Source organism: Zalophus californianus, chromosome 6, assembly GCF_009762305.2.
Source record: "Zalophus californianus isolate mZalCal1 chromosome 6, mZalCal1.pri.v2, whole genome shotgun sequence".
Classification (NCBI taxonomy): domain Eukaryota; kingdom Metazoa; phylum Chordata; class Mammalia; order Carnivora; family Otariidae; genus Zalophus; species Zalophus californianus.
The window spans coordinates 62,370,316-62,392,649 of NC_045600.1; the positions used below are offsets into that span (position 1 = coordinate 62,370,316).

At 45.2% G+C, this 22,334-nt stretch overlaps 1 protein-coding gene across 1 annotated transcript in view; it reads right to left on the minus strand.

The window, feature by feature from the left end:
• Positions 1–3,137: 3,137 nt before the first annotated feature.
• NPAS3 (neuronal PAS domain protein 3) overlaps positions 3,138–22,334 on the minus strand; it is an 841,130-nt gene continuing 821,933 nt past the window's right edge. The window contains 8 exon segments of the mRNA XM_035728203.1: positions 3,138–6,312; positions 6,314–6,726; positions 6,728–6,930; positions 6,933–6,977; positions 6,980–7,113; positions 7,115–7,580; positions 9,333–9,457; positions 12,982–13,119. Coding sequence (XP_035584096.1) covers positions 6,207–6,312; positions 6,314–6,726; positions 6,728–6,930; positions 6,933–6,977; positions 6,980–7,113; positions 7,115–7,580; positions 9,333–9,457; positions 12,982–13,119 — 1,630 coding nt within the window. The 3' untranslated portion in view covers positions 3,138–6,206.

Consider the following 22,334-nt stretch of genomic DNA (forward strand, 5'->3'; position numbering starts at 1 on the left):
GCTGTATACAGAATAGATTGTGTTATGGACACATACACACATCCCCCAGCCAACAGTTATTGATGGCCAACTCCATGCCAGCTGTATGGACTGCCCAGGAGGCAGGAATGAACAAACTTGTTGCTTGTCCATTTTGCTATTCCTTCCTTGATAGAAACTTAAGCTATCCTGCCATTACCACACCTGACATTTCTAGTGGAATCTCTGCCTCTTGACAAGTTTGTTTCATTTTTTCTTCCTTTCTTCCTTTCTTTTTTCTTTTTCTTTCTCTTTTGTTCTTTTCTTTCTCTTTCTTTCTTTCTTTCTCTCTCTCTCTCTCTCTCTTCCTTCCTTCCTTCCTTTTCTCTCTCTCTTTCTTTCTTTCTTCTTTCTTTCTTTCTTTTCTTTCTCTTTCTTCTTTTCTTCTTTCTTTCTTTCTTTCTTTCTTTCTTTCTTTCTTCCTTTTCTTTTCTTTCTTCTTCTTCTTCTTCTTTCTTTCTCTTTCTTTCTTCTTTCTTCTTCTTCCTTCCTTCCTTCCTTCTTCCTTCCTTCCTTCCTTCCTTCCTTCTTTCTTCTTTCTTTCTTTCTTTCTTCTTTCTTCTTCCTCTTCTTCTTCCTTCTTCCTTCCTCCTTTCTTTTTCTTCTTCTTTCTTTCCCTTCCTTCCTTCTCCCCTCCCCTCTCTCTTTTCCTTTCCCTTCCCCTCCCTTCCCCTCCTTTCTCTTCATCCCTTCCTTGTCTTTTCTTCCTTCCTTTTTCTTTCTTTTCTCTCTTCTCTCTCTCTTCTCTCCTTCTTCTCCTTCTTCTTTTTTACATGTCCTCTGAGCAAAGACTATTGGTGAATCACTGAGCTAGACACTAAACATGAAGGTGAACGCCATGGTTTCTGCTTGTGGGGGTTTACCAGGTCAGTGCCCCCTTCTTTATAATGATTTCTTAGGAAAGCAGGAGCCAAAGGACGATCACTTACCTTAGCCACCAGAGTTGTCTCATAAGCCTGCTAGTTGTTATTCTTTGGGAATTATTCTCAAGAACAGAGTTTGCCTTTTGTCACTATAATGAAGTATTGGCAAAGGTTATTTTTCTTTCTCTCTTAAGTCCTCCACTCTTTCTACTTTTTGAACCTGGATAACCCTCTTCCTAGCCTGAATAGACTATCTTCTAGCTTGACAGTATACATTATCTCTTACCTTTGATGTAGTGCATAGGCCAGGTTGACTTCAAATTGTTTCAAATGTGCTCAGTATAAATAGACTTTGTCTAGGAGTAGGCCAAGATGGGTCAGAATTCCGGTCCACAAGGACTAAAACCAGTTGCTTTATGCTCAACTGATGCATAGCTTCTACTCTTGTCCCACCTGCTGCCTTTTTTGAGATTTTTTTTTTCCTCGTTCTTTATTGCCAAATAAACGAGTCTCAGCATGGGCTGGGAAAGTGAAGAGGCAGGGTACAGAGAGCTGGCCGCAGATGCCTGTTCTGTCCATGACCTGCACTCTGGAGCCTTGACACGTTGCCTGGCTGCCAGCCCGGCAAGGGAGAGGTCCTGTGCCTCTGGGAGCTCCAGGCCCTGGCTTGGCTTCCAGCCCCATGCCTGGGGTGGTGACAGGGCTTCCTGACTGTCCGTGGGTCTGAGCCCAGAGCTCGCTTGCTCTCTTTTGGGACCCAAGAGTTTTTTTTTTATTTCATTAGTGACGTATTTTAGCATTGATGGGTACAAATAAAGGGCAGGGCACTTGCTGATACTAAGGGAGGCTTGAGCTTGGGTAAGAATCCAGGATTTCCACTATTTCTGCAGAAGCTCCAGATGCTGTGCCGATTTCATTGCATCCACCCCTGGCCAGCTGGTGCTTTTCAACTCTCATCACCGCCACCTCCAGATCACAGGGCTGCAGCCATGTCCAGGAATAAAGTGTTTAAGGCCCACTGACATTGCCGTCAGCCGACAGAGGGTCAGCCCTAGTAGCACGCTCCTATAATTGCCCCTCTGCCTCTGCAGACCCTCCCCCGTGGAAGGTTCTGGAGGCTGCCACTAAGGCCAGCGTCAGCGGCACCTACCAGACCGAATGCCTTGGGGAGGCTGGCTTCAGCACTCTGTTCAGGATCGAGTTTCCAGCTTCAGCAATGTTTTGACTTACTCTATTCTTCTGACTCTCCAGAGCGAAAGAGAAAGAGAAATTTTGGAAAAGTGTTGGGAGAACCCAATTCGGTGTTCTTAATTACCTTCTCCCGATTTCCAATTTTCAAGTGTTTATTTCAAGGACCTGTAGCGGGCACTGTAGAGAAATCTAGGGCCCCACAACCATAACCACATTTCCGTATCTGCTGGTCTGACGCAAGCCTCCATTAGTAAAAAGCACCCTCAAATTGGCAAATGTCACTGAAGACTTAAACTAGGGAATGACATTTACTACAGTTGGTGGCTCTGGGACAAAAGTGTTTGCCTTTTGCTTCAGCTCAACCCGTTCCTCTCTCTTCATTTTCTGGAGAGCACAAAATTAACATGTGACCCATCTGTAGCCTTCTCTGAGAGATAGCAAGCTGAAGTTTTCCTTCTTTTTTTGTTAGCCAGCTGACCTGCCTTCAAACGTGGCAGGCTGCATGCTGCGTGCTGACCTAACCAATAACACAGCACAACCAGGACTTACTCTGTCTGGAGAAAGAAAATACATATTTAGTGTAAAGAGAAGATATAAGCAATGGAACGGTTGGTTATACATTATAGATTGTAATAAATGAAAGTATCGAGTGCATTTTCAATGATTAATGTATGAAAACTGTCATCACGTACTGTGCATTAATCAAGAAAAAATGCACACTTCCCATAGTGGTTAACGTGCAGGCCCACTGTTCAGCTTTGATAATGTGCATAATAATGCTCAGTATGACAATGAGTTGGGGTAGCTGAAAATTTAGGATGGTTGCAAGTTTGGTGTAGTATTTGGATTAGCATCTTAATCTGTGCCTTGTCAGCCTCATCACGACACAAACTATGCATTTTTTTTTCCAAAACTAGCAAAAATATGAACGTATCTTTTTTTTTTAAACTTTTAAAAAAATCAAGAGTAATGACCAAGGTACCTGCTTAAACAAATACTACCAGCATTCATTAGTTAGGATGGTTACATGTAAAAGAAATGATGCCAGATAGTAACAAATCCAAGAGAAGTTTATTATGAAAATGGCACCTGCGGATGAAAAAATTAAGTTACATAAAGACAACCATGTATGTGACATGTATGAGAATCTACAAAAGTATAAAAAGAACCCTGTTGTAAATGAAGTATGTACATTTCTGATTTGCAGCATTATCAATGGTCAATGAAAAAAAATGTTTCAAAATAAGCCAGGCACTCAGGAAGTTAGGTCCGGTTAGCTTCACACAAAACAAAATGTACCATAGCTGTCGCTTTGTAACGTTTTAATTTTTTTTTATATATACTGTAGAGTTGGTAACACTGCTAAGATTTTTACGAACAGAATATCCCTTTCCCCATTATTCAGCTACTTGGCACCAGTCTCCTCATAAAAGTTTTCATATATTTGTACAAGAAATAGTTAAAAACACAGACACAGTCTTCACAGGTAATGAAGTGTTTTTTTTCATTTTGTAATTTTAAACACTATGGATTTAGACAGCAGCTGTGATTATCTGTTAGTTTAAATCACCAGAAATCATTTTGACACAACACAGAAACATTTATAAAAGAAAAAAAAAAAAAGAAAACCAGCTGTCTAGCTGTTGTTTGTAGCTGACAGGTGCATTCCTTTGATTGTTCGCTAGCTAGAGCAGAGCTTCCAGAATAATCTTTAAATATCATGACTGGCCTTCTTCACCTGGTAAACCTACTCATATCCTTCAAGTAAGCTCACTATTAAAATTTGTGGCATTTCACTTCTTTTAGTTATTATTCCACAGTGACGTGGGCCCAACTCACAGAATCGAAGGTCCTAGAGGAAACCACTCAACACAGTGATATTCAAAGGACAGCCGAATTACTCTATTAGCATTGCACACATAAACAAATATATATGACAATTCTATATTCCATTATCCCCTCCCCTTTTGTTTTTAAAAAATGTTGGTTGACCTTTGAAATAATTTTCTGTCTCACTGGTAATTGCTTTATATATTGCTCCATCAGCCAACCTGGAAGGAAACCAAAGAAAAGCACCCACTGCTTATATAGGTAGAGCACAAGGGACTCTGGGAATGTTAACAACTGAGGCTATATGGCGTCAATTTATTTAATACATCTGAGCATTATTCTTCAGTGCTTTGTGTTGCACTCCAGAAGAAAAAGTCATACCCAGAACTCCACTGTGGGAAAAAATGGCTCCATTAACCTTGAGCTAGTTAAGAGTCTTTTTATCTCTGAGAACGAAGAAGATTTTGGAGAAGGGTAAAGGGGGGGGGCAGGAGAGATGAGGAAAAGGGAGACTAGGAGAGAGGGAGGGAAAGAAAGGAAAGGTCGGGAGAATATACACCAGCAAAGCAACAGCAGTTTTAAAAAAGTGGAACGGAGGATTCACAGACAGTAGAAGCAGCATAGGGTGGACATTACAGAGGAAGGCCACCACACAAAACTCACTAACCCCAAGAATCACTGATTCACTAGGACTGCAGGAATGGGACTGGACCACCCCGACTAGAGAGAGCGCACAGAGAAGACAAAGGACAAAACAACTACATTAGCTTAGTATATACTGCATATAGCAACACACATTGAAACTGCAATGGGACTGACAGCCAAGGACACGTACACATTGCACACATTACAGTTCTCACATCTGTTATTAGATGCCTTAAAAACAGCTGCCAAAGATGGAGTGGAAGAAGAATTTATACTTGACAGTCATTTGGAGTGTTTGACACTACACTGATTTCTGGCAACAAAGACAAAATAGGAGATTTTTTTTCTTTTTAGTTTTTTTCTTTTTTTTCTTTTTTTTTCTTTTTACTTAATGTGCGGTTTTTCAGTTGCAGTTATCTGTTTGAAGCTTATTAACCCATTCTTTAGTTTTAAACCGTACTGGTTTTGACCTAGAAATAAGAGAACCAAAGGGGAAAAGAAAATGCCATCAAATCAAATCAGTCCCCCAAAATACAACCTTCCTTTTTTTTAGCAAGAAATGAAAAAAAAATCAAAAACATGTTAAATATCTTTTCCTTCTTTTACTCTGAAGTGTTACTGAAGTTGCAAAAATTAGCCTCAGTTAGACTGAGAAAAGGAAAAAAAAAACAGCTCAACAAAAGGCAGTATGTATCTAAACTCCTCCTCAAATCAGTTTGATTGAGTTTTTCCAAAAGCCCCTTTAAAAAGGGCTTTATTGACCCATTAAATTTAATGTGAGGCTATGTTTGTTAGTTGGGAGGTAAAAAATTTTAAGTCCTGCAGCAAACGTTAATGAGGGCTTTGTCTTAACTAACCAAGGAGACTGCAGCAGCGGACTCCAGACCAGGACAGAACACATTTTTTCCAAAACCCAGCCCAGGAGCTGCATTTTGTATGAAGACATTACAGATTAATAAATGATAGCACCATGGTTTTAGAAATTAAGTTAATGTTTCAGTAATTAACATTTAGTCCAACTTTTTTTTTTAAACATTCTAGTCACAGGCCAGAAATTAAGTTTAAGAACCCAAATTATTTTTATGTGCAAGTAAGAAAATCTTAAAATCTTAACCATAAAAAGAGAATTAAATTCTGCATAAAATTCTAAAATACTATCCCCCTATTTTTTTAAAGGAATTAGGAACCAAAACAAACAAACAAACAAAAAAACCACCCCATTTCATTTGACTTAGTCAAACAGGGCACATTGTTTATGCTTGTCTCTTTCAATCTTGATCATATCAAGATCTTGATGAAGAAACCCAATGGTTGTCACTTGAGAAATCTCTTGACCACAAGACTGAGTATTCTATGGCAGAGGCATATACACATTAAAGACATCTTAATAAAGATGCAAAGGAAAGCAAAACAACCCAACACACATCTTAGAAGAAGACAAAATGGCAGGCAACTGGTCATCTGACTCTCTGAAGGCAAAAAATAAACATCTTTACAGGAAAGAATAAGTCAAGTTAAAGAAAGAGGGGGTGGGGCAGGGGCCGTCGTGGTGAGAGAGGACGCTGACCTGCTCGAATTCAAAGTGCTAGAATTAAAAGGTCTAAACGAAAACGCCGACGATGCCTCCGGGCGGAGCCCTGGCCCGCGCTGGGCGGCGCCTCAGTCCTCCTTGCGCTCCAGAGTCTGTGCCGCGTGGATGCCGTTGCTGTAGACCGGGAAGGGCAGCGTGGAGAAGAGTCCCTCGGCCGTGGTGAACACGTTGCCCGGGCATCTGCGTCAGGCTGGCGGCGCTTACGGCGCCGCCGAAGGGTCCTGACATGTTGAGCCGGTGCACGTGGTGGTAGAGCATCTCCATGGGCGTCTTGGGGTCGAGGCCGAAGCCGGGGCTGTTAACGTCCACGAAGTTAACAGCGTGCGCGTTGGGCAACAGGTTGCCCTGCATGGCCAGGGTCACCTCTGCGGGCGCGTAGCGGATGGTGCCGGTGGTGTAGACCCTTTGCGCGGCCGTGCTGGTGGCGGCCAGGGTCCCCGTCACCCTGTGCACCAGCGGGAGCACGACGTTGCCCGCCTGCAACCTCTGCAGCGCCTCCAGGTCCCCAGTGTACAGCAAGGAGTTGGACGTGCTGGGGCCGCTGCCGCCGCCGCCCCCACCCCCGCCCCCGCCGCCGCCGCCGCCGCCGCCGCCGCCCCCCCGGGTGCTTGTCCCGCGGGGACGCCGAGAGCGGGGGCGAGAGCGGGTCGGAGGCGACGGGGGCCAAGGCCGCATTGGCCGAGGCGCCGAACTGAGTTTTGCGGGCGGCGGCGGCGCCGTCGGCGCCCGGCGGGGTGAGGACCGAGTCGGGGATGGCCACGTGCAGCCCCCCGCCGCCCCCGCCACCCTGCGGGACGGGAAGTGCTCGGAGCTGGGGGGCTTGGTCATGCTATAGGGGACTCGTTCCTGGAGATCTCCCGGTTGGGCGGGTAGTTCCAGATGCTGCTGTCGTTGTCGAAGTTGATGGGTTCCGAGATCTCCGTCTTGATCTTGAGCACCGAGGCACTGTTGGGGGACGACAGCAGCCGCGGGGGCCACGAGGCCCGCGTCCAGGCCGCCGGGGCTCGACGCGCTGGACAGGCGCCGGCGGCTAGCGCTGCCGCCCTTCTGCCGTTTCCGCCTCTTCTTGCGCTTCTGGTGCTTGCTGGAGGCCTGCGCGCCCGCCTCGCCCGCGCTGTCCGAGTCCTTGGCGCTGTCGGACGTGAGCGACTCGCAGTTCTGCAGCCGCAGGTCCGACTCGCTCTCCACGTAGCGCTCCACCTTGATCTGCATGGGGCCCAGCGCGCCGAAGCCGTCCTCGCCCGCCTTGGGGTTCTCAAAGTCCGAGTGCTCGAAGCTGTCGTCGCTGTCGCGGCTGTCCGGGTTGCTGGAGCTGTGGCCGTCCTCGTTGCAGTTCATGTCGTTGTTGCACGCGTTGCCCGACTTCTTCCGGTCGGGGTCCGGGTCCTCGCTGTTCTCGGACTGATTACCCTTCTCGTCGGACTTGGAATTCTCGTTGTCCTCTGCGTGGGGCCAGTGGCCGGAGGTGGCGGCGGGGAGAGGAGACACAAAAGACACCACATTAGCAGGGTGGGGGTTGGGGAGGGTGGGGCGGACGGGGCAGGGCTGGGGAGGTGCATTGGCCCACCTGAGCTGCTCCCCCACCTTAGTCACCTAAAGCCTGGGCTTTCTCTCTCTCTCTCTCTCTCTCTCTCTCTCTCTCTCTCTCTCTCTCTCTCTCTCTCCAGGGCCTCTATTAGCTGGGCCTTTACTCCAAGTGTGGTCCGCAGACCAGCAGCTTTGACATCACCTGGATGCTTGTTACAAATGCACAATCCCCGCTTTTCACCCAGCCTGCTAAATCAGATTCTGTATTTGAACAGGATCCCCAGGTGATCGTTTGGCATATTAACATTTGAGAAGTCCTGCAAAAATATTCAGGGCCTCAGAGTCAATAATCTGGAATAAGATGTTAGTGACATAGAAAAATGATGGTATGCAAGGTGACTTTCTACAGAGGGCTGCACCCTCCGTTGGTGAATATTTGTTCATTATTGAAAACCACACTCCTAATTCCTAAAGGTATTTTTCTTGATCGTGCTTAGCCGTGCAGAGAATCAGATGGTGCTTATTTTTATTTACTTTGATCTCTTCCCCCCACCTAGAATACAGGCTCCGTGGGGCAGGTCATGGAATTGTTGTCTTTTTTTGTTCCCTGCTATATGATACAGAAGTAAGGAGCAGAGCCTGTCTATTTTAGAACTTCTGCCCTAGTAAAGAACTTTCATATGAACTCAGTTTAGGATAGGAAAACAGTCAAGATCTTCTGTGCTTTGCACCTCCTTCCCTTCCCTGAAGGTTTGTCGAGGGATATGGGCTTACAAGCTTGGAGCAGTGCCCTAGGGATGGAAGGTGGTGGTGGGGGAACCCCTAGCCATCTGGCAAGTTAGACGGAGAATAGATTTTCCCAGTAACACAACTCAGAAGATTTAGGGATGATGCTGAGTTTATGGCTCTGCCATGATGCTTTTAGATGGCAGCCTGGACTAGAACCTTGGGCAAATCATGGAACTACTTCATTTCCGTAGAAGAGGTTGGGTTAGAAGAGGCTTAGGATTCTTTGCAGCTGTAAGATACTGTGAGTTCTGTGCTTGCCGGCTCTAAGTGAGTCTGTGGGAGTGGGGGTTGAAGATTGGAGGAAAGTAAATTTTTAAATTAACTTCCTTTTGCCCCAAAGAACTACTAGAAAGTCTGCTTTCCAAAGAGTCATTCACCAATGCCATTAAGTATCCTGCTTTGGCGGCTCAATCCCAGCTTGGTAAAGGTGTGAATACGTGGGGCTCAAAGATAGAGACTGTTGTGGAGGTAGCGCAGATAGCGCTGCCTACTGCTCTTGGTAAAGAGGCCAAAGCTAGCTAGGAGGTCAGGGCCGACGTGGAGCGATTGCTAAATCAATCAGTCTCTCTCTCTGCATATTTGTGTACATATAGACATGTTGGGATGTATAAATATATACTAAACATGACACATGCACGTATAGATACCACATATGTATACACATATATGTGTGCACAGATGTATGTGGTGGTACATAAACGCACACGCACACGTGTGCAGAGAGAGACTCAGTATCAACTTGATGTCTGTGTATCAACCTATGTCTCTGGATCCGACGGAGCGGTCGCTCTGCTCCGCCGGCCGCCCTCGGGCCCCCGCCCACCCCTCGTGTTCGGACAGGCAAGCCGTGAGCGCAGAACATGGAGAAGGAGGAATACCTGTAATACCTGAGGTATCTTTAGAGTCTGATTCCGAGTCGGACGTCTCCGAAGATTCCGAAGTTTTCTCTGGCAGGTGGGGGAGCTGTGCAATATCCATGGGTGTGTCCTTGTACTCGGGATTACTGCGGGAGAGGGAGGCATTCATCAGGAGGGCAGACACCCATTCTCGATGGCCTGCTTCTGACCATCTTCTCCCCACTTCCTGGCCCCAAACTTTTGGAGTTGAGAGTTTAAAAGACGCCGTGAGAAATCATTTCTCAGCTCCTTATGGGACTTCTGTAGAAGCTGGGATTTCATGTGCTGGGGATACAGCTGCACCCCGCTACAATGGCTGAATACCCAACTGCCACAGGAAAGCCACTAAAAGGCTTTTAAATAATCAGGGAGCCCTGGGGGCCAGAACACTGTGCTGCTTGACATTCCTCCCAGTCTCACACCTGGGGGGAAGGGAGGGTGAGAAGTACTCTCAGCTAAGCCTTCCCAGGCCTCCTGGTGGGCCCTATCTTCTCTTCGGCTCCTGATGAGTCCATTGCCTCAGTACCCTTGTCCTGGTTCCTTGATGGAGCTTCTCAGCTGTTCAGATGGCTCTACAGCTACCCGGCGTGGGGGCGGCATGCCGAGCCCTTGGCGCCTGATGATCTGACAGATGCACAGGTGCACCTTGGGATGCATGGGTTATGGCTACTGAACTGTCAACACACCCATTACAATCACATTTTCAGCCGCTCATGTGGTGTACACCTGTGGCTTGTTAGGCTGGGGCTCTGATTGCAGTGGGAGAGACCCAGTGTGAACGAGGCCCTAACAGAATGGATCTAACCCCATTTGCACAAACGTGCTTAATTTTTGTTCTATTTTTAATTCAGAAACAGGCCTCTTCTGGAAAAGAGAGTTGTGTCCGGTCAGTTTGAGTTAGTTATCTTCTAGAAATGCCACTCCAAGACCAGCCCAATGAACGAGCAACGTGGGCTCCTGTCATCTCGGGACCCGAGGAAAGCCTCTGGCCTCGAAGCGGAAAAGGGCCTCTTCTACGTTCCATGATGGCTAGCCACCCGGAGACTTAACCAGGGACGATCACTGATCCGTTTGCTACTCTCTAGTGAAGTTCCGATAGTAAAGAGCCAGCGTTTCAGTAGCTACTCTAAAACGGCGGTGTCGCTCGGAGGGTTAACTCACTAAGATGGATCGTCAGGCATTTACACCTTAGTGTGAATTAGCTTCAGTAGCAGAGCTTTGGCGAGATAATCGGATGAGGCTAATGGTGGGAAGGTGGCCTGAGCGCTTATGCTGTCTCCGAACACTCTGGAGTCCCTGACTCCACCAATGCGCGAGGGAACAGGGAGAAGAGCAGTAGAGGGCCAGTCCTTTCACGACAGGGAAGGAGAGGCCTGAGTGGGCCCAGAAGTGAGGGATTCTGAGGAGGGAGAGGTGGTATGAAAATACTGCTCAGGGAGGAACAAAGGACACGAATGTGGGAGAGAAAAGCAACCTTCAGTGAGTTGCTCTTTTGCTAACATAAATAGTTGCTATTTTGCCAAGGCCACGCACGTCCTTTTCTTCTAGATCTTTAGCCTAGAGAAGTGATACCGATACATGGCGGGCGTGGTGGAGTTTCCTCTGCTGACGCCCATCTGTATTAGTCTCCTTTGGTCCAGATGCCACAGGGCTTCACAAGTCATTTGTCACCCAACTTGTAGCCTTTTATTATTGAATTCAGGGTGAGTCTTTGGGTCAGCTGAGATGGGTCTACCTTGTCTGGGACTGAGGCCCTTCAGCGTGAAAACTGGTCTTTGGGACCCAAACTGCTTCTGTCCTATGGAATTAGATAGACTAGAATCACCGGACACTTGGGAGCTTGTATCCTTTGATCCCAGGCTAGATCAAGGGGGTTGATCCCAAATTTCATGGACTGACCTCTCCTTCACCCTTCTCACTGCCTGCATTTGGGGGCAGAGTAGGAAGTCATGAGACCGATGAGGCAGTAAGAAAGATCCAGACCAGAAGGAATCTCCCTGAATGGGAGCGGCAAGTGTACGGATGACTTCAGTACCCTAAGTTACATCAGCACGGGGGACAGATAGCTTCTAGTCTGTGGTGTCCCTGTTACTAATGCCTCATTTCTAATAGTAATGGGTCTCCTTGGCACAGCACCATTTTTGACCAGCCAAAGAATGTTAGTGCCACACTACCTTATTCTGTTTTCTCTCTGGCATGTGAGTTTTTACAACCTGCATCACACATAGCCACTATTCCATAAGCCTCTTGGCAAAAGGATTCCTTGATATCAGAACCCATCTTGAGCATATCACAAACACAGGGGAAGGTTCGAGTGAAAATCAGGTCTCCGAGAAAGCCACATTAAATACACATACTTGGACCTTTAGAGAGAATTAATGTAGAGTAGAAGAGGTCAAAAAAGGAAAAAGAAAGTAGATAAATGAAGACTCTTTTAAGTGGTGCACATTAAGGCCCTCTCTAGAGCAATAATCATTAGTGTCTGATTGATATGCTATTGGTAGCAAGCACATTCATGCCTTCGAGTCATCACCGACGTACGCGAACACACTCTGAAGGGTCAGTGTGCTGATGAGCTATGGTTGTCAGCGTCTCGGCTCCATTTGGCTGTCTCAAAGAAAAATGGGATTCAGGTACTCCCTGTCTAGATTATCAGCCAAAGGGCAGCAACTTCCATTCATAAGACCTACCGGAAGCTTTCCTATTCAGACCACGTGTGGGTTCTGCGTGGTGGCTTCCGGCCAAGAGAAGCCAAAAACTGGAATGACGGTGGTGGGAGACGGCCAGGCCTTGAGCCTCCTGATAGTTTCAGGACAGGATTGGTGGAAAACCTCCTGGAAATTCTGCCCCCAGAAGCAGACCACCCCGGCTGTCGGTCTTGGTTTTCTTTTTGCTCGTTTGACTCCGGAGATGAGAAAGCAGATGAGGAAGGCGAGAGAAATGGGGTGGTGGACTAGAATTTAGGGAGCTGTTGAGCCTGGCCTCATTTACGGATGTCAATTTGAGGGCACATTAAGATAGCAGTAAAACTGGACTGAGGCCACATGGCATCAGGCACAAGAAGATTGCTTTCATTTATAGACTGATACTGACCTGATTCTGGCAAAGCAGCTCACTCAGCTTACCAAAACTTGAATGCCCAGGGAATCCAATGTGGTGTAATATGCTTAAGGTTTCAAAGGGATGGAATACAGGGGGGATATAATGCACCCTGCCCCTTCTTCCCCATGCCCTTTTGCTTAATTTTCTCAAGGACTAGAATGCATGAGTGTAGGCTGACGGGGTAGGGAGAAGCGGGTGCTTCTTGAATGCTTCATCTGTGGACAGAAGTCTGTAATTTTTTTTTTCCCTAGCCTGAACATTTGTGGGGGATACCAAAGCAACTTCTGCAGAGCTGCCCAAAGGTTGGCAGACCAAGAATTACTGAAAATGTTGTGAATCTGCCCTAGATGTCCCCTCCAAAATAGCTCTGATCTTTTCATATTTCTTTGAGTCCCAAGGAAGGAAAAGCAGAATTTCCACATAATTCCACACCAGAGGACTGCCAAAAGATAATAAAACTGTCAGCTATTAACCATGGGCTGCATATTTTATAACTGACGCAGAAATGAAAAAGAATTAGAAAATATACCTAAGAAGATAATTCACCCAGATGATATTCTTCTCATTTGCGTTCTTGGCATTAATAGCTATGGTGGCACTAGATTGTATCCAAATATATCCTCCATTCTTCTGCATCCAGCGATAGTACTTCGTCACACACTGGCCCCTTATTCAGCACTGGGGGTAAAACAAAACAAAACAGAAGGCATTGTGTATTAAGACGAGGACCAAATGATTATCATCTCGGCAAAACGGCACGCTTAGAAAGGGGAGGTCCTGCACTAAGCCAGGGGTGCCCTTCTGTAAGCTTAATGTAGAATGCCATTAGTAGGACAAATAAAATCAACAATTCAGTGGAGCGAGGGTCTACTAGCATTTGTAGCAAGACTTTATTCCGTTTTGGGCAGCCATGGTGTGAACGGAAGAATAAAAGGACCACAAATCTTGTTGGCTCACAGAATACCTAATGTGGTGTGGATATTGTCAATGGGTTTGACGTCAGACGCTAACAAAGGAAAATCTGTATGTGATTTATTCATAGCTGCGAGGTAGATCTCTTTGAGATTCCAGATATTTGAATGGTTCCGAAGATGCTTTACCTGTCTTTGATCATTTCACCTCAGTGCAAGCAGTATCAACCAGTGTCCTCGTACATCTGTTCCTTTTGATCTTGTCGAACAGAATATGTAGTCCATGTATGAACGAAATTTACATTGGTCAGTCAGGGGAAATTCTGGTGAGACTTTACTGACTGTGGGAGCAAAATAAATCCCCCGGCCAAGTCAGAGAGAAACCCTGGCCTAAGGGAGGCACAGAATTAACTTGGTGAGAGCCAAACAGAGTGACAGCTCCACACAGGCTCTGAAATATGGCCCCAAATGAAGGAACAAGTAAAAACAATCAGTAATGTGAATGGTGCCATTAAATACCCACTGAAGGAGAGCTTTAAAATGCAGATGTTAAAAATGATACTTTAACCAAAATCTTGCCAAGTTGAAATTGATTTGATTTGTATCTGGGTACTCCCTGAGCTAGTAAAGGGGAAAGTGTAGTAAATCATCCCCTGAAATAAAGTGCTATGGAAAGGAATGGTTTTAAAATGATGCCGGAAATGTGCAAAACCTGCTGTTACTACTTGGCTAGGGGATCCCAGCGACTCCACACCCCCGAAAGCGCGCCAGCTGGTTGGCCACTAGAGGGCAGTGTGCACTCGTCCACGTTGCCCACTTTTTGGCATGTCCTTGTCTCCGTCTGCTAAAATGAAAAACCTCTAACTGCTGTAATAAATTTGGCTAAATTAGCTGCTAAATGGTTATCTCAAGTAATATGTATTTGCATTAATCATCTTGCTCTAAACCAGAACAAGCCAGAGTCCTAAAGATGTAGTAAATTCATATTGTCCATTTAATTACGGCTAATAAGTGCTTCATATACAATAGTTTCGTGAAGTACATTTTGATTTTTTTTGGGGGGGTGGATGGGTAAAGGGAAGTCACTTTGGAAAAGAGCCGTGTTTTAAGGCTGTGGAAGCTCATCCCGTCACGTCCAAGCCACTCTTCGTGGCTCCAAAGGTGATCACAAAATCCCCCTCCACATCGCCATGTCCCTAAACATAGAAGCCCCGATGCCGGTCTCCCATGCTCCCTTTGCCTCACGATGCACTCAATGGATGGCTGTAAAATGTAATAATTATGTCTTCACAGTTGCTTGAGAAAGATTGGCTTTGATGAGTGCTTCACATAGTGGCAAGCTCTGTTCTGAAACTACTCAGCAGTTCAGGGTATTTTTAAGGCCCGGAACTGTCACTTCTCCTGGCGGCGAGGTTCCAAAGGTAGCATTGTCCTCTCCTTTTGTAGGCAATTGTAAGTTCTGCCATTCTGCATGCATGGCTTCCCAGGCTACAAAACTGCGTGGTGAAGCTGAGAGCAGGAAAATACTAACTCTGCCGTACAGCTCTTCTGTCAAATCGCTGTTGCATGCAACAAGATGTGCTTTTATTCAAATCCTCTCAACCTGGTTACCTATTAATAGAGGAAGGACGGGTTATGAAATTTTGCCCACTATTTTCACAGAGAGAAACGGAGAGCACCCCCATCGGCGGTCGGTGTATAATTCTATCTGCTCTTGTCTCTGGACTAAGGAATAATTGCAAATGGATCTAGTATTTTTAACGAGGGCAAAGAGACGAAGAGGCCCCTTTTTTTGGAATCTCACCTGAAGAAAACACTGAGCTGGCAGGCCAGATCAGCCCAGCCTGGCTGGGGATTCCAGACTGCACTGTGACCATTGGTAGGCAAAAAAAAAAAAAAAAAAAAAAAAAAAATTATCCCCAGGATACAGTGCATAGAAAGGGGAAAAGTGCAAAAGGACTTCTAAAGTTAAATTAGAATTTGCAGAATCAACATAAAGATCCCCCCCACCCATTCCTTATAATACTTTCTCTTCTTTAAAAACGAAGAAACAGGGCGCCTGGGTGGCTCAGATGGTTAAGCGTCTGCCTTCTGCTCAGGTCATGATCCCAGGCTCCTGGATCGAGTCCCGCATCGGGCTCCCTGCTCAGTGGGGAAGCCTGCTTCTCCCTCTGCTTCTCTCTCTCTCTCTCTCTCATGAATAAATAAATAAAATCTTTAAAAAAAAAACCAAAGAAAACAAAATCTCAATTCTGAAATGCATAGCCAGCAAAAACATCTGCCTCCTTGGTGAGCTCCACGTGTGTGCCGTGAAAGGCGCCGAAAGACTAATGTGGTGTCGTCTTTTGGAGCTAAGGCAGTATGACTCTGTTTCCCGAGAATAAATACAGATTTAGTAGGGCCCAATAATGCAGGCTTCTCCATCAGCCTGGCCAAGGGCCATCTAGCAAAGAGAGGAGACCTAACTGAGAGAGGCAGGCTTGGTAGGTCTTCGTGTGAGGAAGTGATTGTGGAGGGACCGCTGAGGAAGGGGGCCCCCTCAGGCTCCTTTGGGGAGTCAGGCAGCCGCCTGAGTGCCATAAGGTGCTGTGGGGAATGCCACAAAGCAGGTCTGGGAGCCCATCGTGGTTGGCAGGAGAAAACAAGTTTCATCTAATCCATTCCCCTAATCCCTGGGCCAGCCGGACAAACGGTTCTGCAGAGGCGAAGGTGCATTCTGGCCTGGACGCCGGTCTTGGCTCTTTCCTGAGGACTAGCGTTTTCTGAATATGACCTCCATGTGTCAGTGGAAATCGGACAGTGAGAGAGAAGGTACTGAGTTAGCTCCTGCTACAGCAGGAAATGGGGACCAAAATATTGCCCTAGCTGGTTTGTTTTCCAGGAGGTCCACAAAAAGAAGTCACAATGGAATTTTGCTTCTTTTAAGATGAACAAGGAATCATTTTTGCTTGGGGCTCCAGAATATAAATTTATGACTTTGGGATGAAGCTTCTTTCTTTAAAAAAAAAAAAAAAAATCATACTGGCAAATCAGTTGGATCATTCCAGCTGCGCCAGAGGCAGGCTCTGACAGTTTTTCCTGAGCTCATGTGGTCCTAATCAGCTCAAGAAGAAAAGCCACCTTGGTGCCAGTTTGAAAGAGATTTTTAGTTTGTAATAAATTAGACAACTTGAAAAAACAAAAACTTTTTCAATTCGCTTTAATCCGGTGGCTGTTGTTTTTTATTTGTGAGTTTTAGCTTTAGCTAATGGAGCAAAATGAGAGAATGTTTGTGTCAGACACTCTCCTAAAATCCCCTTTGTGGGGAAAATCCGAAAAAAGCATGACGTAAGTTACTTGATATGGAAGTCCTAAAAAAACAGCTAATTGTCCCTTGAAAAGAGATACATAGTCATCAAACCAATGAGCTGCAGACTAAGTTCATAACAATGTGCTCAAACTAAACTATAAAGAGAGGAAGCAGAGAGAGAAAGAAAATTTATATGTGGGTCGTATTTTTAGCTTTATACCATGATACGGTCTGAGTACTTTTAATACATAACCTGGCATCTTTGATGTATCTCAAAGTTTCCTTTCTGGTGTCCAAAATTTTTGACAGAGCAGCCCGTGTGCCCCTCGCTGGATTCACCGGTCACATCACAACATCTCTAGAATTATGTCGTTTAGGTTGTACCATAGGAATTAGTTTTTATATAAGGCTCTCACAACGTTTTGATGGCCTTTACGGGGATTATACAGGGTAATCGTGAAGACATGGGGAGGATGGATACCTGTTTCCTAGGTTCACTTACAATCTTGAAGGGTCCCAGGTATGATTCTGAGCGCCTCTGCTAGCACGTGAGAACTTGTTTCTTTTACTCTGAAGTCCAGGGTGTAACCAATTGTTCTTGGCTACTGTTGCTCTCAGGAGAACCAAGAAGTGGTCATCAGCGCCTCCCCACATTGCAAGCTGAAGGTGCCTTTGAGTTACAGGCTGTGCCCTTTAGAGGACAGAGGTGACTCCACGTTTGTGAGAAGAGTATAACAAAGAGAAGCAATTCCTGCTGGTTGAACTGTTCCAGTCCTGCTCATCTGACAATTTTTGGCTATTGGCATCAAAATCCCACCCACCCCCAGTTGTGAAGGGAGTGACCAATACAGTTCAATCAAAAGAAAACTGCAGGGTGTTACTGAATATCTTTGAAAAATGTCACCTGGCCTCTTGGCTTGAGTTTAAGTGGGAGGCATACGAGAAATGTCCTGCCTGTGGAGGAGAACACCTCTCCCCCTCAACCTGATGAACTCTTGCTGAAGCACACATCCATGGCTCTGCACACAGGCACCAACAGAGGGATTTCAGTTTTCCTTGGGAAAACTTCGTCCCCAGAAATAGACCGATGATTGAAAGGACATAAAGGAAGCCTGTGTCTGTGGCAGGCACATAATTCTGTTAGTAAATCAAAACAAATCAGTACAAGTTTGCCTTCAGAAATATGGAGAAAAAAAGAGAACATGGTCTCTTCCTGTTGGGCTGTTCTACCAAATCAAAGCCAAAGATTCTAAATAGTGAGTTACTTGTGTCTTAAAAAAGAAGGAAGCAGTCTAATTCAGTTTGAAGAGGAGATGAAGAACACATATCAAAAGCGGTCTTTTAGCAAAATGTCTCACAAAAGGACATTTTAGTGGTTTGCATATGCATTAAAAAGCTGCAATACTTGGCGTATTCAGGTAAGTATAGAATAAATAGGAAATGGTGAGATCATCGGAGATTGCACACTTCACATTCACACAGCTGAACAAAGAGCTTCATTATCGTCATGGCGATAGGAGGACGCATCTGCTGCGCCATTCACCCCTCCGTGAGGTACCTTCATCAGTGGCTGCACAGAATGGAGAGGGGGTGCTTTCTCTCAGGAACCCAAATACTATTTTGGAGTTCACTAATGTGGAGAGCGTGCAAGTAAGGCGGGGGGTTGTGTGCTAGAATCACACCTTTCTACTTAATACCACAGTTGGGTGCTTAGCTGTAGCCACTGGTTTTCTTTCTACATTCACAAAACTGGCAGATGAAACATGAAAAAGAATACTGACTCCTTTAATCTCTGCTTCTCCACCTAAGGCCCAAGGCAGGCTGACAGGGAACTTCATTCTGGAAACAGGACTTTTTTTTTTTTTTTTTTTTAATTCTGGATTACTTTTCCCCTCTGCTTTTGAAAACTGTGGGCTATAGGGGAATGAACCTGACATAGACTTAAAACAGGAACAAGTTTCTTTATCTAAAGTTATAGTCCTTGATGCTTACAGGAAGGTCATTTTCAAAACCCACAGGAGAAACAGCAGAAACTGGGCATTAGGTGCTTTATTTACTTGCAATAGAGACAGTTTTTCATTTAGAACTGCTCATAGGATCAACCAAGGCTTTGATGCTGTGCAGACTTTCCTATAGATTTTGCAATTAGTGAGCTAGATGTCTTAAATAGCAGGCATCCACAAATTGGTTTTTAGTTTTTTTGTGAATCTATGTGCCGAGCAATATTTGGTAAAGTTTAATGGTATTTGATACTTAACGTGAGTTACGAGCTTGAGGACAGAAGACCTGTGGCTGTTCTGTGAATGACTATGCATCATCTATGGATTTTCCCCCTAATACACTAATGACAGGCCCTGCTTGAATCGCTATCTGTGTGATTTATAACCTCAGAAGAGGTTTTTTCCTACACCACTGCCAATTGATAGATTTTTATTAACTGTTAATATTGAATCATGCAGAAAACTTTTCATTGATTTAGGACATGTCAATTTGTTAAGTTTTAAAAAAACAAATTCCCCTTTTCTTCATGATAGTGTACTGAATTGGAGACCAAGGCTTTTAAACACCGATGGTATCGTGTTCTAGGACGGGAAAAATCAGTGATGGTCAGCATGAGTGACATTTGAGGTCTCAGATTTTTTTTTTTTCCAAGCTGTTTTCAGTCCAGCCAGAGTTTTTTTACCACCCATTCGCACCCTTCTTGACCTAAAATAGTTAAGGACAGGGTATTTCTTAGCCCTTACACTTTGTTGGTTGGGGGTGGGGGTGGGGATTTGCCATATAAAGGGAAGCAGTGAACTCTTCAGGGAATTAAGAAAACTTTATGGCTAGGAAATGAGGGAAATGGATTTATTCACTCACTCAATAAATATTCTTTTGAGCGCCTACTTACTCTGTGCCAGACACGGGGGGATCTCTCAGTATGCGAAAATTGGTCATGGGCCTGTTGCCCTATTTGTCTCAGTCTCGTAATTCCATTCCCTTACCAGTGATTGGCTTAGGTTTGGAATATGGTGAAACAGCGGACAATTGAGACCCCCGGGGAGGTCTCTCTCGTTGGGAGTTGTTGGGGAAGTTTTCTTCATTCTGAAAATAGGACTTATCTCGATTTCCATTGCTATGGGAGACAAGGACTTACCGTTTTCACTAAGAAACTTTAACCGTGATAATTCTTAGGGAAAGTGGGATGAGGGTCAGAAAGCACAGGGGTCTGATCTTGTCCTTTTAAAAATGAAGTATTGGGGCGCCTGGGTGGCTCAGTCAGTTAAGCATCTGCCTTCAGCTTAGGTCATGATCCCAGGGTCCTGGGATCGAGCCCCGCATTGGGCTCCTTGTTCCGCGGGAAGGCTGCTTCTCCCTCTCTCTCTGCCTCTGCCACTCCCCCTGCTTGTGCTCTCTCTCTTGCTGTCTCTGTCAAATAAATAAATTCTTTAAAAAAAAATGAAGTATTGGGCAAGGTTAAGCTGGAATGTAGGGAGAACTAAAAAAGGTAGAAGCATGAGGTTGCATCTTTACCTCAGATTTATGTCTCTCATGGACCCTGTGTTTCTGGATGAGGTCATTTTATGAAGTCCACTAAACATCGTTAGCAAGAAATATGTAAGTGGTGAGGCATAGGTATACAGAAACTAGTGTTTGGCAAAATCAGGAATATTTAAAGGAGCCCAGGCAAATGTCATTTATTCACCTGTTGTGTAGATTTTCAGAAATCCAAAGACTTTGTTGTGAAAACAGGTCAGCTTTTCCCAGGTAGCAGCCGCTGTTGGTTGTCCACTGAGCAGCTGTTCCTTTTTTCCCAGTTTTATTTAGAAATAATTGACATACGTCACTGTGTGCGTTTGAACACGCAGCACGGTGGTTCGATTTACATATATTATGAAACAGTGACCACAAATAGGTTCAGCTAACCTTCATCTTCTCATATAGGTAAAATAAGAAGGGAAAAGAAGGATAAAGGAAGAAAATGTCCTCCTTGTGAGCTCTTAGGACTGACTCTGAACCCCTTTCCTATAGATCCTGCGGCAGTGTGAGTTGCAGTCGTCATGGTGGGGATGGAGCAGCTGTTCTAGCACTTCTTCCTGGATCAGGGACCTTTCCCGAGTCCCAGGGGGGACAAGCCTTGATTGTTTAAGCCAGTCACGGTCACTGAATCCAGCGTGTGGCTCAGGCTTGGGCACTTGATGAAATGCTGGACAATGAGACATGGGTTGGGGGGGCTCTCTATCTGGGAGGGCTGCGATGAGTATTTTTTTTTTTTAAGATTTTATTTATTTATTCATGAGAGACAGAGAGAGAGAGAGGCAGAGGCAGAGGGAGAAGCAGGCTCCCCGCGGAGCAGGGAGCCCGATGCGGGACTCGATCCCAGGACCCTGGGATCATGACCTGAGCCGAAGGCAGACGCTTAACTGGCTGAGCCACCCAGGCGTCCCTGCGATGAGTATTTTCTTTCCAAAATGAACACAAAATAGTGACTGACCCTTTCCTGACTTTGGACATTGTCTTGTGAGGGACTGGTGATGGGCAGGGCTACAGCTGTCTTTTGATCATGAAGAGAAACTGAAGACAATTACAGAGGAGGTTCATATCCTTTTTGCATGGGTTTTCTGTCACTTGGAAGTGGATGCATTCTAGTCGATGTGCCCCACCAAAAATTCTAGGAAGCCAGAGGGGATGCGGAGTTCATAAAAAGGTTCAAATGACCTGATCCTTAATTTATGCTAAATTTTTGGGAAAACCATTGTATGCTAAACACATACACAAATTAAGTCCCTATACCCCTCATCTGCGTTAAACTAGGAAAAGTTTGAGGTTTTTTTTTTGAGATAGGCAAGGTGTCATTGAATCAACATTTTAAGGAAAATAGTTATAAAATATATACCTGCATTTTGTTCTTAATCTCGTATAAAGTACAAGAAGTGATGGAACTGATTTTATTTTGGTTGATTCGGGTTAAAATGGATGTCTTAGAAGTATTTTTTTTCTGATCATGTTTTATAAGAGCAATGGGGGTTAGTTTCTCTCAAATATCAGGTATTCCTTATTATGATAATAAAAGCAGCTACTAATTGAAATAGGAACAAGGAAAAGCCCAGGGATCCACGTTCGGATTGTATTAGAATATATCCATCCCATTGAAGTTCCAGCTTACTTCCTGGGCAGAAAGGAAAGATGGTGTGTTGCTGTATTCTGTGTCCTTTTATGCTCTTCTAAGCCTGGAATGTCCCTGACCCTGCACTTCTGCCCATCTCCTGCCACTGTGGCTTCCTGCCATCCTCTTTCAAGGTCCAGGGCAGATGTGGCGCCTCTGGAATTTCTTGTCCGTCCTCCCTTGTTGCCCCGCGCCCCCCCCACCCCAATCTCTGGGATTTCTGTGTTTTATTCATCTCAACAGTCCTCATTTGATGCTACCTTTTCAAAATTGGCTGTTTTCATGCTATCTTCCCTACTAGCATGTAAGCTCCTGGAAGGTAGAGACCACATCTTAGTTATTGTTCAAACCTTATTGGAATACCACAAAACTTTGTATATAAGCGACTGCCTTCGGCTCAGGTCATGATCCTGGAGTCCAGGGATCGAGTCCCATATCGGGCTCCCTGCTCGGCAGGGAGTCTCCTGCTCCCTCTGACCCTCTTCCCTCTCGTGCTCTCTATCTCTCATTCTCTCTCTCTCAAATAAAGAAAT